At 49.6% G+C, this 15,123-nt stretch overlaps 1 protein-coding gene across 2 annotated transcripts in view; it reads right to left on the bottom strand.

The window, feature by feature from the left end:
- The window catches only part of VPS37B (VPS37B subunit of ESCRT-I), a 27,899-nt gene continuing 12,776 nt past the window's right edge, over positions 1 to 15,123 (bottom strand). Inside the window, exons 1-4 of one of the 2 annotated variants that reach the window (XM_070629168.1) lie at positions 5,930 to 6,786; positions 4,909 to 5,080; positions 3,170 to 3,252; positions 1 to 2,285 (exon numbers count right to left, since the gene is read on the bottom strand). In XM_070629168.1, coding sequence (XP_070485269.1) covers positions 1,791 to 2,285; positions 3,170 to 3,252; positions 4,909 to 5,053 — 723 coding nt within the window. In that variant the 5' untranslated portion in view covers positions 5,054 to 5,080; positions 5,930 to 6,786 and the 3' untranslated portion in view covers positions 1 to 1,790. Of the gene's footprint in view, positions 2,286 to 3,169; positions 3,253 to 4,908; positions 5,081 to 5,929; positions 6,787 to 15,123 lie in introns of those variants that run through there. The other variant, XM_070629167.1, reaches the window with a different exon arrangement.

Below are 15,123 nucleotides of genomic sequence, written 5' to 3' on the forward strand. Positions count from 1 at the left end.
TGTTGTTAACAATTCTCTCTTTATTAAAAAGGGTCCTACAGCTTTACAAACACAGCTCAGACGTGGCCCTGCAGAGATGGCGAGGCCAGCCTGGAGGCCCCTGCACCATGTCAACATCGAGCTCACACGTTTGGCTGCGCCCCGTGCGGGCTGCGGGCACCCCGACAGCGGGGCACGTGGCAGAGGTATCGGGTGGTGGCACCGCACTCTCAAGATTCACAGAACATGGTAGGCCCACCTGATTGGCATGGCACTGAGTCCTGTACAGCTTTTAAAAAGACAATTATGACACAGAGTTCAAGTCCAGGAGAACTGTACAGTAATTGAGTACAAAGTTTGGTGGCCTTGCCCGTGGCCCGCTGGGACAGATGCCATTTGAGCTCTGCCTTGATTCTGTCACCCGGGTGGCAGCCAGCTGGGTGAGTGGTCACAGGCTGGGGCCAGGGGTTCACCAATGAGCACACAGCCCTTTTTTGCCAGCAGGTGGGGGGTGGCCTTCCCCCCACCCCCACGAGCCCTGGGAATTCGGCACGTGTGGGTGAGAACCCAGAGGGGAAGGAAGAGCCTGGGGTGCTGCCAGAGGTCTGAGTGTGCTGGGGCCCTCTAATCTCAGGGGGCGGGCTTCTCCAAACCCAGCTGAATGCTGCTGGCATCCCTGCCCCACTCGTGTCCTGAGGCCCAGCCAGCCAGGGGCAGAGAACACTGGCTAAGAGGATCCTGGCTCAAGGTGGGCAGACTTCCTCCAGCGGCAACAAAACAATGCAAAAAAGCCCCTGTGGAACCTAGAGCCACCAAGGGTGGTGGCAACAGCAGCTGGTAACAGCCCCCACCGCCTGCCCGTCCTGAGGCCCACAGGGGAGCCACGGCCGCCCCTCACTGGCACCAGGTGAAGCTAAGGCACAGCACGGGCCGCGGTGCGACTGGGCACTACTTCCAAGAAGGGCACTGCATTCACTTCGTGTGCACTTCACTCTGCTCAGAACAGTATGTGCATTTTTATAGTTTCCCTGAATGGTCTTGTGTCAAAAAAGTTTTCTTTGCCAATAAAAAATAGGAAAATTACACATGTAGTAAAAATACGGGGGGAGTATTTCTTCATAGAAACCCTCAGGGCTGGCTCGAGGCGGAGGGAGAGCAGGAGAGCCCGGAACATCATCTGCTGTGCAAAGTCCAGCTCGGAGCCATCTCCTCAGGGCCGGCCGCAACTCGCCCGGCAAGGCCGTGGCAGTGGGCCAAGTGCAAACTCTGCGTGTGGCTTTGAAACACCCACGTTCAGGAGAGGAGGGGGTGACTGACGACCACCCCACACAGATTAAGCAAGCACCTTCCGGGCTAGCCCACCCAACCAACCCGTACCAGGGGCTGCGGCGGGCGGCGGGCTGGGACACACACAACTGTCTTTTGAAAACAAACCAGAAATGATGAACCATGCTTACTAGATAAAGCTGCAACAGGAGGACCACGATTCTAAACAGGAACGGAGGGAGGCTTTTTCCTCCAAACTCGTGAGTTCATCAACACTACGAGACTTAGAAATGATACCGAGAACGCAAACCAGCGCAACCACAGGGATGCCAGGCGGAGGCCCAGCACACACAGCCGCCTGGGTGTACACGACTGGTTTCTACGTCTACTTACCACTGACCTACAGTTCTAAAATCAGATGGACATCCCGGCCCAGGGCACCGGAGCCCTTGGCAGAGCACCTGGTCCTCGAAGCCTCCCCGGTGTGTGCGGAACCCCGGCCAGCAGGCGCAGGTGAGGGAGCCTCCCAGGAGGCCGAGGGCCACTCACTGGAGGATGAAGCCCGGCTGGTGAGGCAGCCGGGGTGGGGGTCTCTGGGGGAGAGGTGGCGGGTATGGTGACACAAACTGTGTGGAGAATCCTTGGGGGGGGGGAAGGCCCACGCGGGGGGGCAGGGGTGGGCACTGTGATCCTGGGTACGGAAAGGCCTGTCCTGAGGCCAAGGCGGCGGTAAATGGCGTGGCTGACCGTCCTGCAGGCACCGGGGGCGGTGGGGGTGGGATGCGCCGAGGCACGACTGACGGGGGCCCGCTGGCCTCCGAGGCGGAGTAGGGCAGGGGGGCAGCGGGCACTGGTTCGGGCACCCTGGGGGGCAGCGGGGCTGGAGCTGGGGCCTGCGGAAGTCTCTGCCCCTTCAGCACCATCTCCTGGAGCTTCTCAATTTTAACTCTGCGCATGTGGGCCAGTTTCCGCTTGCTCTGGTAGACATCGATGAAGGAGTCGAGAGGAAGCTCTCCATCGAGAAACTTCTCTGCCATGTTCTGGAAGCAGCAGGAGAAACCCGATTACAGGGAAGGTCAGCTGTGAGGGAAGGCGCTCCCTCACTACCCGGTGCGCAGGGAGAGGCAGCACCCAGCTTCCTCCCAACACCTGTCCCCTTCTGCTATCTGCCACCGCTCCATGCTGCTGTCCTCAGTGGGGGCTCTGCCCTGGACAGATGGGCTGGTCATGCCTACCCCACCCTCCCAAACCACAGGCCAGACAGGCAGCAGGCCATGGGGAGAGCCAGCCTTAAGACGAAGCCCCGAGCTGCTGGCTCTCCCGGCCCGGAGAGGAAACCACTGCACCCAGTTCTGACCCTCCCGCGTTAAACCAACTGGAATCCAGTGTTTCCTTCCTTCCACCAGCCGCATCCTGACAGACTGGCCCCGTTCGGAGTCAGCAGGACAGAAATTTGCTCGTGCCCATCAGGGCTCCCGCCTAATGGCGATGGTTAATTAGACCAAGTAGCCTAACTTGGTAACACACTGCCAGCCCTGATGCGCTACAACTGCGCAACTTTCAACCCTGACTCATTTATCACTTAGTGAGGCTCCAGCCTCAAGAGCCCAGCTGGCCACATCCCACAGGCCCTGCCCCACCAGCTGACTCAGAGCGAATGGGAGCTCAGCCACTGGCACCCACAGGACCAGTGCCAATTCACAGGGCAGCGTGCATCCCTCACTTGAGGACCAGACCTCAGCTTGGCACTTTCTCTGACCACAGGCCAGGCTGCCCAGGCTCACGTGCAGCTTACACATGCGGGAGGCACCATCTCCTGGCCATGGAGATGTGGCACTCACTGTCCCCGAGGGAACTGGGCCCAAAGTGGCCAGGACACGGGTAACTGTGCCCTGGGCACTCCACCAAGGCTGGCTGGCTTTACCTCGGTGTCTTCCTCGATCTTGGCCCCTTCCGCCTGAAGAAGTGCTAGCAGGGTCTCCAAGGAAGCACTGCTGGACTGCTTATCTGGAAGAGGAGGCGGCGCGATGAGAGGGGCACGACCCCCAGCCCTTCAAACCTGCTCCTCCGCCTCCTTCCCTCCCCTGCCAGAGGAGGAGTGCCTTGTAACTGGAAAGGCACTAGGAGAGTCAAACCTTCTGAGAGCTGACTTTCCAGGAAGCTGAAAGTGAAGTAAGGCTTAAACTCCAGGGGAGGAACAAGTGCACGGACCAGCGTGGGCACTCGGGGCTGCACATGCATCAGCGTGCCGAGCATCAGCACTGCCCTAGAGAACTGTACGGAACACCCGTTACATATGTCCCTTGTATTTCTGAGTGATAACTTACATAAAGCATACACGTCATTAAGTGTATCACGTGATTTTTTACATATGTCTAAACCCCAGCAACCAGCACCAGCTCAGGACATAGCATATTTGCAAAGCTCCCTCAGGCCCACCCCCAGCAACGCCCCCCAGAGGGAGGCCCTGAGCCGACCTGCACCACCCTGGAGTGCCACCCGGTCCTGAACCTCACACAAGCGGCATCACAGTGTGTGCTCTGCGCCGGCTTCCTGCGCTCACACCAGGTCTCTGATCTCACCCTAGTGTCATATGAATCTGTCTGAGTCAGCAGCTGTCTCCTTCACTGCTGTGTCCATTGTGTAAATATCACAACTAACCCATCCCTCTGTAGCCTGACATCTACACTGTTTCCACATCTGGCTGTCAGGAATACAGCTCCAATGACCATTCTTGTGCATCTTCTGAGAGACATAAATGCGCACTGCTGCTGGAAACAGACCCGGAGTGGAAGTGCTGAATCCCAGAGCACGCACATCTCTCACATTAGCAGGGACCGCCAAGCAGCTTTTCCGAGGTGGTCTTACCAGTTTACACTCCTACCAGCACTGGGCAGTGCCAGCCTTTTCAACTTTATTCACTCTGGTGGGCACATTAAAGTCCATTTTTGCTGCCTTTACAGAGACAATGAAAGGGGATTTGGGCATCAGAAGTCTCTGTAAACCTCTCTGCAGGGGGTAATCTTTAACCTTCTCTAATCTAAGTCTCTTCGAAAGCAATCCAAAGTATGGAGGACTCGAACAATATCCAACTCCACGCTCTCTTCAAAATGGCTGTGAATCAAAGTGTGACATTAAAATAAAATGTTCCAGTGAGGAGTATTTTTCAGAGTTAATTCTGAGGGCTAACTTCACAAGATAACACATTTGTTGAACCATAATTCAGAAAACTGCCTCTTTCCTAATGCTGTTTGGAGAAGGTGGAGTCTTATTTAAAAAGCAGTTAAGTCTCTTTTCTAAATTGGTGACAATTCTAAATATAAACCATTTCTTTGTGGCAGTAATTACTGTCTTAATCTGAAATTTTCTCATAATAATATTTCTTTCCTGGTAGTGCAACAGCTTGAAAATGTGTCCTTCCCTCAACTCTTTATTCTTTTTTTCTTTATTTTTGTTTTTTTGGTGAGGAAGAGTGGCCCTGAGCTAACATCTGGTATGTGGGCCACTGCCACAGGGTGGCTTGATGAGCAGTGTGTGGGTCCGTGCCTGGGATTCGAACCTCCAAACCCTGGGCCACCAAAGCAAAGCATGCAAATTTAACCACTACACCACCAGGCTGGCCCTCAACTTTTTATTCTTGAAAGATCACCCTAAAAAAGTTACCTAATTTGGTCTTCTTTATCTGATAGGCTTCAAAGAGAACCTGAAGTTCCTGGTATTTTTGGGTCAAACGTGCTTTCAGAGCATCCAGTTGGGGCTGGTACAAAAGGTTTCCTTCTGCCAGGCTCCGGTTGCTGGCCAGCGTCATTTCTTTGTTAAGCTGAACGTTCTGTGTCTGCAAGGAACACACAGGATGATGAGAACCAAAGTGTGTTAGTTCATAGGCAAGTCCCCAGAGGTTCCCACGCCCCACGCCCAGGAGCTGCCACATCTGCTTCCGTTTGGCTGTGTCTCCAGGCTGGGCCACGTGCGGGGCAGCCATTCCCAGCCCCAAAGACTCCAGCCTCTCAGATTTCTAGTTTGGACACTGCCCCCTATTCTTAAACAGTGAGGCCACTTCCTTTCCAACCAGTTTGCAAGATGGGCTTTGTCTTGTGACCTGTCGAGGCTTTCGCTTCAGCAGCTGCGCCGTGCCTGGAGTTCCTTACTCCCGTCACTGTGCTTGCAGGAATAGACAGCTGTAAAGATTTAGGGCTAGATTTTTTCAAAACAAGTTCCTGCTACTCCAGAGAGTTAAAGAATCGCTTTTATCAGAGGAGGACCAGTCAGTGCAATGTCAATTCAGGCTTAACACTCAGGCTTACAGCTCAAGCACGAAAGCCTGAGGCCCCAGGGATGAATTCCATTTACAGGATTCTGCCCTCGTCCCTCCCCCACCCCAGCACCAGCTCTTCCTGGCTGAGGGGAGGGCCTCATCTCGCCAGCTCCTGGCCAGTCCCTCAGTGAGGCTGACCCAAGGCTGGGCAAGGGGGACTTACTTGCCCAACAGGGTTTCATTCTCCAAGTGGGGACAGGTTATTTGGGAGGTAGAGAAGCCCGCCTGGACGTCAGGAGTGAGAGGGAGAAATGGAAGGTCTGAGAAAAAGGTAAGGAGCTCCTAATAAAACTTAGCAAAAGTATATTAAAGAAAAACCAAAAAACACAAGGCATCCGTGCCATGTCCTCCAGCTCCCCTTTCACTCACCTTGATCGGCTTCCTCCAGCGCGGCCTGCCCACTGCTCACATTCTGGATTTGAAGTTTCAACAACACACAATTCCTTCCCCACACATGCCCGCGTTTTTAGGAGCTCTTCTTCACCCCGACGCCAGGCATCTCGTTTTTCCCCTTAATATTTCCTACCACCGCACCCAGGCTATTTTCGCTGCTACTTCCTTCCTCTTGATAGTTTGAGTGTAGATTCCTGGCTGCGCTGCCTCTGCTCTGCACCCCTCCCCCCAGCCATACCCATTTGTTGCTCATGCCCAGTTTCCAGCACACTCATAGAGGCGTGTGCACACACACACACGCACGCACAACTTAGTGAAGGAAGAGAACAAAGGGAAAGCCCTTGGATGGACGCCTCCACCAGGAGGCCCTGACCACCAGGCTGGGGGCTCTTCAGCAGACACATAATCTCTCTCTCCACACAGATGAGCTGGGTGCAGGGCCTGAAAGATTAGGCCAGCTCAAAACAGAATTTAAATTAAGGATTTACATTAAGATAGAAAATTAAGCCTCTAGCTCAACACTAAAATTAGTGCAGTAGAAATAGTTTCTGTTGGGGGCTGGAAAGACTGAGTTTAAACAGGGTTTCTGCTATCTCGGGGTTTCGGAACGGCCCTCGGAGGGGGCTCCCCTCACTCGCTCCCCGCCTCCCCCTTACAGCGGCTCGCCCTCCATGTGCACTGTATCCCGAGGTCCTGCAGGAGAGTCTTTCCTTCGATTGTTAAGCCATTTAAAAGAACAAACAAAAATAAACCATTGCACAGCCACTCTGGAAGACAGCTCAGCAACTTCTTTTAAAACTAAACATGCAACTACCATATGACCCCGAAATTGTACTCCTGGGTATTTATCCCAGAGAAATGAACATTTATATTCACACGAAAACCTGTACGTGAACGTTCAGAACAGCTTTATTTGTAACAGCCAAAACCTTGAAGCAACCCAGGTGTCCTTCGGCAAGTGAAGGGTTAACCAAAGTGAGTTCCATCCACACCAGGGAACACTACTCAGCCATAAAAAAGAACCAACTGTGGATACACATGGCAATTTGGATGAAGCTCCAGGGAATTCTGCTGAGTGAAAAAAGCCAACCCAGAGAGTCACATACTCTATGATTCCGAGTATACAACATTCTTGAAATGAGAGAATTACAGAAATGCAGACAGATTAGTGGCTGGGGGAGGGAAGTGGCTACAAGGACAACATGAAGGATCTTCATGGTGATGGAATGTTCTCCTGTTCCCTATGCTGACTGTATCAGTGTCGCTATCCTGACTGTGAGAGTGGACTAGAATTCTGTAAGATGCTGCCATTGGGGGAAACTGGGTGAAGATACATACAGTATCTCTGTACTGTTTCTTCCAATGGCATACAAATCTACAATTATCTTAAAATTCAAAGTTTAGTTATAAACAAACCAACTGCTGATGAGATCTTTTCCTCCCACTGGTCTCATCTGATGGATGAGAAGAGGGCAGGGGTTGGAGGCCACAGTGAAGACCTAGACGCCTGCTCCCAGACTCACTGCTCTGTGCACGCGAAATTCTGACTCAATCAATTCTTTGTTCAATAAACATTTACTGAGCAACTATTATTTTCCAGGCCCTGAGCAATGAGTGGAACATGAGCGCTTCTGTCCTCACCTAAACTCACAGTCAGCACAAATGGAACCGAACTTGCCATGTCCCGATCTCTGAGATTCAGGGTGACCTGTTCCCACTCGCCCCGTCCTGAGAAGAAATGGAACTCTTCCCTCCACAGGCCTCTGGCACTCAGGTCTGCTCTTCCATCCGGCTCCTGCTCATTGTCAGGCCCAAGCTTAATGCCTTGCCCTCAGAGGCCTCGCTGACCGTCCTATCTAAGCTGGCAGTCACCCTCTGTCACAGCACTCCTTTCTGTCCTGCCACTAATTGCAATCAGTGAATATCAAATCTGGTTTCTTGCTCACTGTCTCCCCCACTGGAATATTAATGACATAGGCAATATCCTGTCATCTGTGGCGTTCCCAGTACCGAGCACATATCAGCCACTCAGCATCCACCGAAAGAGTCAGAATGACCCTTCCCCACCCACAAAAAGCCAGTCACTTGAGGTCAGGTCCGACAAACAAGGTGGGTAACAAAATCGAGAGTGAAAAAAAAAAAAAGAAGAGCCGTGTTTGTCAGGCAATAACTGCCCCCAATCCTTTCCGCAACAGGCAGGCTCCCTTGACACAGTCCTTTGAGCCTGAGTCTGTCGGGGAGTCTCACATTAGATCTAAGGGTAATTCCGAAAGCAGGATTTCTCCAAAACTCTTAAGCAAAGGCAGCACTGTAAGCTCAGGTCTCCCAAGGTGACCGCAGGAAAGGCACTGGCACCCAGGGAAGTGCATAATCCTAGCACGCTGTTAAATATGACTTTACAGCAGTGGTTCTCAACTTCAGCTGCACGTCAGAATCACCCGACAAAATCCCCAATACCCAGACCAACCCCATAGCAGCCAAACTCTCTAGGAGGGGCCCAGGCACACTTTTTATTTGTTTTTTTGGTGAGGAAGACTGGCTCTGAGTGAACATCTGTTGCCACCTTCCTCTTTTTTTTCCTTTCTTTCCCCAAAGCCTCAGTACATAGTTGCATCTCCTAGTTGTAGATCATTCTAGTTCCTCCATGTGGGACGCTGCCACAGCATGGCTTGATGAGCGGTGCATAGGTCCACATCCAGGATCCAAACTGATGAACCCCGAGCCTCCAAAGCAGAGCATGCAACCTTAACCACTTGGCCATGCATGGACATTTTTTCAAAGCTCCCCAGGTGACTGCAACATACAGCTAAGTGTCCCTGCCTCAGTTTCACAGTATAATACCTCCGCAAATAAATCTTATTCTCGTAGGGTCTAAGTCAGTCAAAACCCCCTTCTTCTCCATGCTAGAAAGTCCTAGGAGAGAGTAACCCAAGGAAGCACAGGCTACAGTCAAAAGGAAGCTCATCTGCACAGGATGCATAAAGGCAAAGTCGAAGTCACCAGCCAGCAAAAGAGACCAAATTAACTTCAACTGATGACCGTTATGCTGCTGAAACTTTTTACATCCTTTGGATACTCAGATTTTTTTTTTTTTTGAGGAAGTTTAGCCCTGAGCTAACATCTGCTGCCAATCCTCCTCTTTTTGCTGAGGAAGACAGGCCCTGAGCTCACATCCGTGCCCATCTCCCTCTACTTTATATGTGGAATGCCTGCCACAGCATGGCGTGCCAAGAGGTGCCGTGTCCGCACCTGGGATCTGAACTGGCGAACCCTGGGCCACGAAGAAGCAGAACGTGGGCACTTAATCGCTGCGCCACCGGGCCGGCCCCCAAATATTTTTACATAAATAAATATCAGTAAATTCTAAGCAGCCATGCAGGGTACACCCACAGCACTCTCCAGGGGGACAATGGTGGCAGGGGAACACGGCCGCGGGGCCACGGCCAGGACACCTGCGCTGAGGTGGGGAGGAGCGTCTTTTCTTAAGCATCTGATAAAGCTCTTCCAACACTCCTATGGGCCCTGTACACACCTTTGATGTTGCATTAGATGTAGAAAAAGACTCTTTCCTTCATAATATTCCCTCCTCTTGTTCCCATTGAGGAAAATGGGGAGAAACACGCAGCCTGTTCTATCATTTTTTTTTTTTAAAAGATTGGCACCTGAGCTAACAACGGTTGCCAATCTTTTTTTTTTCCTCCCCGAATCCCCCCAGCATATAGTTGTGTATTTTTAGTTGTGGGTCCTTCTAGTTGTGGCATGTGGGATGCCGCCTCAGCGTGGCCTGATGAGCGGCGCCACGTCCGCGCCCAGGATCCAAACCGGTCAAACCCTGGGCCGCCGCAGCAGAGCGCGCAAACCTAACCACTAGGCCACGGGGCCGGCCCCTGTTCTATCATTTGCAAAGCGAAGGCGAGCTGGGCAGGATGGGACTCAGGGCCCGTCCTTAGGGACAGTGCACACCACACTCAGCAAGGCCCAAGTGCAGCCACTCTGGGTGACACGCAGCCCCACTCTCCACCTCCTCTCAGCTCGATTCCAGCCTCGACGTCTGTAACCAAAGCTGTACAGTAAATCTGAAAACGCCGGCAGAGGCCCCCCCGTGTTCTAGGAGCCAGGTTTGGAGCCAAGAGGTCCCTGAAATTGAAAATAGGGTCCCAACCTCCTGACAGTTCTCTTGACCGTTTTTCTTAACCATAGAGAAATCTTTTCAGGAAACAATCACTCTGTGGTAAGGAACCATTTTTATAAATGTACTCAGTTTCACTTCAGTTTCTTTTTCTGCTCATATCAAAGAAAAACAAGAGGCATGATAGATGGCAACATTCACATAGGACCCCATTTATACTGCTACTTCCGCCCATCTGTCTACGCGCGCAGAGAGCTGTCTAGAAGGATGTTCACTCCAAGTTAACAACAGCAACCTCTGAATGGTGTGATTTTTTTTTTACTTCCCTCTACTTGTATATAGCGCTTGATTCATTATAACAAGCATGTATAAATTTACAGAATGCTCATTTTTTAATTAAAAAAAACCTGTTAGATATTAATAGAACCAAAAGGGCAGAGGCTCTAGGGAAATAAGCTGCCTTTGTTTTAAAAAAGCAAACAAGGTATTTTATACTCACTTGTCCAGGCAGAAATGTGGAGACCCTTTTTATCTCTCGGGATGCTTACATCCAAATGTGAAGTTCTCACAGAATGCACATTCTACTGCAAATGCATGTCATTATTTATTTATTTATTTGGGGTGGGGGAGTGTGGCAAAAAATAAAGCTGGCAAGAAAGAAGAGAGACAGAAACTCCCCTCTGGACGACACATGCAGTGGTTACAGATGAGAGGCACCCGAGACAGGGATGGGAAGTGGCCCACGCCCGCTGGCCAGCCTGGGTCAAAGGTTTGGGCTTGCAGGGGACGTTTTCCAAACCAGACGCTTCTAAGATGTGAAAGTCTGACTCAAGCTGGACGGTCTGGCTCCTTCATCTATAATTATAATGGTGTCCTCCTAAACAATATGGCAGACAGATGTGTCCACATTTCCAAGCTGAATCTTGCTATGGCAGAGTACTCAAGGCGGCCCCTTACTCCTTCTTACATATCATATAATCCTTGTCATAACAAAGTAAACGTCAGCACTGCATTATGTCAGCGAATTTCAACAAACAAACGGAAATTCTTAATAGCACTGGAAGGCCTTTAAATGCTCAAAACGGAGTCAGTGCTCGGGAATGTGGGCGGGGCACTGGGGGCACAGGTGCTCCCTCTCACCTGCCCTGCCCCCCCAGAGGGCCTGGTATTTACACAAGGTAAACAATCACATTTTATTTAACAAGTAAACATGTGCCTGGAGGATAACATGCTCTCAACCCATGACTTTGCTCACACTGGCCCCTCAGCCTGGAATGCCCTCCTTCCCCAAAGCTCTGCCCTAACAGAGGCCCCCGGCAACAGCTTTGGGCCTTTTCCGGCCCTCCCCAAGCCCCAGACAAAGCCACACAATCTTGCTCGCTTGATCACCAGGCACTCTTCTGAGGCACAACTTTACTGCGGTGTAATTCACGTCCTATATGATCCGCCATTGAAAGCGCCCACTGAACGGTGTTTAGTGTACTCACAGAGCAGACCCCTGCTTTCACTCTGTTTGCATTGTCGTCTGCTGTGCTTGTTCGTTCGTCTGTTAATTCACTCACCCAAAAAAAGCTTTTTTTTATGTGCTGGCTCCGGGCAGGGCAGGCAATGGAGACAGAAGTGAACAGGAAAGGCAGGTCCCTGCCCCCTTGGAGGGTGTGTCCACTGAAGACAGTCAACAGAAGTACACCAACAATCAGTTACCAATGTGTCATGATGGAGCTTTAACTCTCCTGGGAGTGAAAGGTGCTTGCAGCGGGCTGAATGGTGGCCCCCCCAAAAGATGTGTCTACATTCTAATCCTGGAACCTGTGAATGTGACCTTACCTAGAAAAAGGATCCTTGCAAATGTAATTAAGCTAAGGATCTGGAGACAAGGTGGTCATCCTAGATTATCTGGGTGGCCCTAAATCCAATGACAAGTGTCCTTATAAGAGACACACAGGAGAAGACATACGCAGAGGAGAAGGCCATGTGAAGACAGAGGCAGAGAGTGGAGTAATGTGGCCACAAGCCAAGGAAGTGAGCAATCACTAGAAGCAGGAAGAGGAAGGCACGCATTCTCCCCTTGAGCCCCGGAGAGAGCACGGACACCTTGATTTCAGACTTCTAGCCTCCAGAACTGTAAGAGAATAAATCTCTCTTGTTTTAAGCCTCCGAATTTGTGAGAATTTGTCATGGCATCCACAAGAAACTAGTACAGTGCTGGAATCTGCCGCCTGTCCTTGAGATCCACGCCCCATCCTGCTCTGTGCCCCAGGGGCCACAATGACCACTTCAACAGGCCACTTGCCTTCTGGTTCGAGCTGGCATCAGCGATGGGGACTGGGGGTGGGGGAAGAATGAAATGAGGAGGGGGTTCTCTGGGGTCCTCCCTCTATGGGTCCCTGTAGGTGGCCAGATCCCTCCCAACCAAAGCAGTTCTCTCTCCCTCTCTTGGTTCTCTGCACCCTGCTCTGCCTATCAGGCCTGGAGGGGAGATGTGCACAACCGTGGCTAGTGCTGTACCAGCCCTGGGGGGTCTACACCCACCCTCTCCTTGTAAAGAAGGCCTTTAAAGGCCTCTCCAGTCCCCCAAGCTGAGTGCCCCCTGTCTTGCCAGCTGCCTGACTGATATAACTGAACAGATTTCCCAATGAAATAAAATGACATTTGAGCTCACTCCCCCTTTCGATGAAAACACGAAGCCCCTTAAAAGGAGAGCTGTGTCTTATTCATTTCCTGAGGCCCAGAACCTAGTACACCACCCAGGCCAACGCGGGCATTTCACTAAATTCTTGCTCGACTTAATCTGTAGGAATCTTGATTGCTGGGGCCTCAAGCCACTATCAGTTCACTTTTAAAAACTTGCTAAATTGCTCTGAAGATTAGCTTCTTTAAATGCTTATAATAAATTTTTAAACAGTAACATCATAGAGTAATGCTTATTATTACAAACAACTACACGTTGACTGGGAAACTATTTGCACTCCTACTTCACCACAGTAGTGATAATGGTTTGGAAGTGAAATGTAAGTAGAAAAAATTAAGATTGTGACAGTGATTGCTCTAAGGCAAACTGCCCATTACTGTGTCAGGACAGTTTGTCTCCAAGTGTGTTTTCTACATGATTATGGCGTGAATTAATTCCGTAGGATCTAGTCTGCTATCATTTCTCTATTTTCAAGTACCAACAATCATTTAAATCTCATTTCTATTTACCTTTTGTCTTTTGAGGATATATTCAAACACAGAGCAAAAGGAGAGGTAAGCACAGTGAATCCCTGCGTGCTCTTCTCCAGGTGCAACAACCCGCGGCATTCGCCCATCTTGTTCCGTCCACTCCTCACTTTTTCAAGTATTTTAAAGCAAATCTCAGGCAGCATATCATTTCACCCTTAAAAACTTTAACATGTATCTTTAATGGGTAAGAACTTTATAACTCTAACTAGAATGCTGTAATCACACTGAACTAAAATTAACAATTCTTTAATTTCATCTTCTGCATGTGTTGGCTTGAATTCTTCTATACTGAGGTTTCTGCCTCATGTTTTTGAGTATGTAAAATAGTTTATATAGGCAAAGCAGGATAAATGTTTGATTCTGCACCCTTTTCCCCTTTAAACCAACTTTTAGAAGACTGAGTTAATGCTCAAGTAACCTCCAAAAATGACCAATAAGCTTTTTTAGGGGTATCAGTATTAAGTAATGGATTTGTATCTTTCTGTGTGTTTCAATCAGTTACAGTCCTGAATCTTTCTGATGCTCAAATTGTCCCTGGCCAGTGGGAGACACTTCAAGCAGGCTCTTAAGCTCACATACCCCAGGGCTCTGACAGCTTCCCTACCCTGGTAAAACAAGATGTCCCAGGACCACCTGTGCACCTGCTGCCCCGGACCAGCACCAGCCCTTCTCGAAGACATACTGGTTCCTTTTGGTGGAAAATTTCTTTTGATTTTGATGTTTTCTTCTCCAGATAAAATTAAATTGAAAGTTATCTATAATACAAAGACAAAGAATGAAACAAATGCTGGCTTTTGTACTTTTCTACTAGCAGAAAAGTTTAAGTTACATTAAGACTTTAAATACAGCAGGCTTACCGATTAGGTGATGAAAAGGCTGGCGTGCATTCAGCCAGGTTAATCTCATATCCTCTTATTGTACTATTCTTGATCTAGCTCACCAATTAATTTTAGGGTAAATTTCACCAAAGTCACATGTAATTTGAGTTTGGGCTTGAATATTAAGTGTTGGCTTATTAGAAAGCCCAAATTCATCTTCTGTTCAGTGCAAAGGCCTTCCCAGTGACAACTCATTTCACCAGAGTCCTCCAGTCGAACGTGGGCTTTCAGGTGGAGCCTGTAATCCCAGCCCACGCCACTCCAGAGGTGTGCTGCAAACACCCCTAACGTGTTTTAACTCAATCCAAATGTTCCTTGAGTTTTAATGAAAAAACTTAACAGTTGCAGAGTTGAACTGTTTAATATGTTAACAAAATTAAAGATCTGAAAATACAAAAATACAGTGAAAGAACTGTAGAACATTACGAAACTGTTCTAAAATACAACAATCTCGGGGGCTGTGTGAAACCATCTCCAAGACTACAGCCTACTCGGGAAAGGAAATTTACCAGCTGCTTATCAAATGTTCCAAGAAAACGACCGACTCAACAAACAACGTATTAATCAAGATTGCTATTTTTGATTGAAGATGTCAAAACCGTTCTTGTTGAGATGAAACTTGCTGCCCTCAGAAAGCAGCAGGCAGCAGGATGCAGACTGGAACAATCCCTTCCATGTGGAGCAGGCTCGCATCTTAAGAATTAGTATGTTGTGCGCTTTAAGTGTACCTGACCACAGAAATGCAAAAAGCTAGGCATGAAAATAAATGGACTCGTCTCAGAGAAGAATTAAGTGGTCTCAGGGACACATAATTTGACAGTTTTCTAGTTCTGGCAGGCACAACACATCAAGGTGTTTGGGTTAGCTTTTTTTTCCTAGAAGACTTATTTTTGAATATTCAGAGGAAAAAAACTAGATCTCCCTACTTCTTGGACTTGTGG

This window comes from Equus przewalskii, chromosome 7 (genome assembly GCF_037783145.1).
Source record: "Equus przewalskii isolate Varuska chromosome 7, EquPr2, whole genome shotgun sequence".
NCBI classification, from domain to species: Eukaryota; Metazoa; Chordata; class Mammalia; order Perissodactyla; family Equidae; genus Equus; species Equus przewalskii.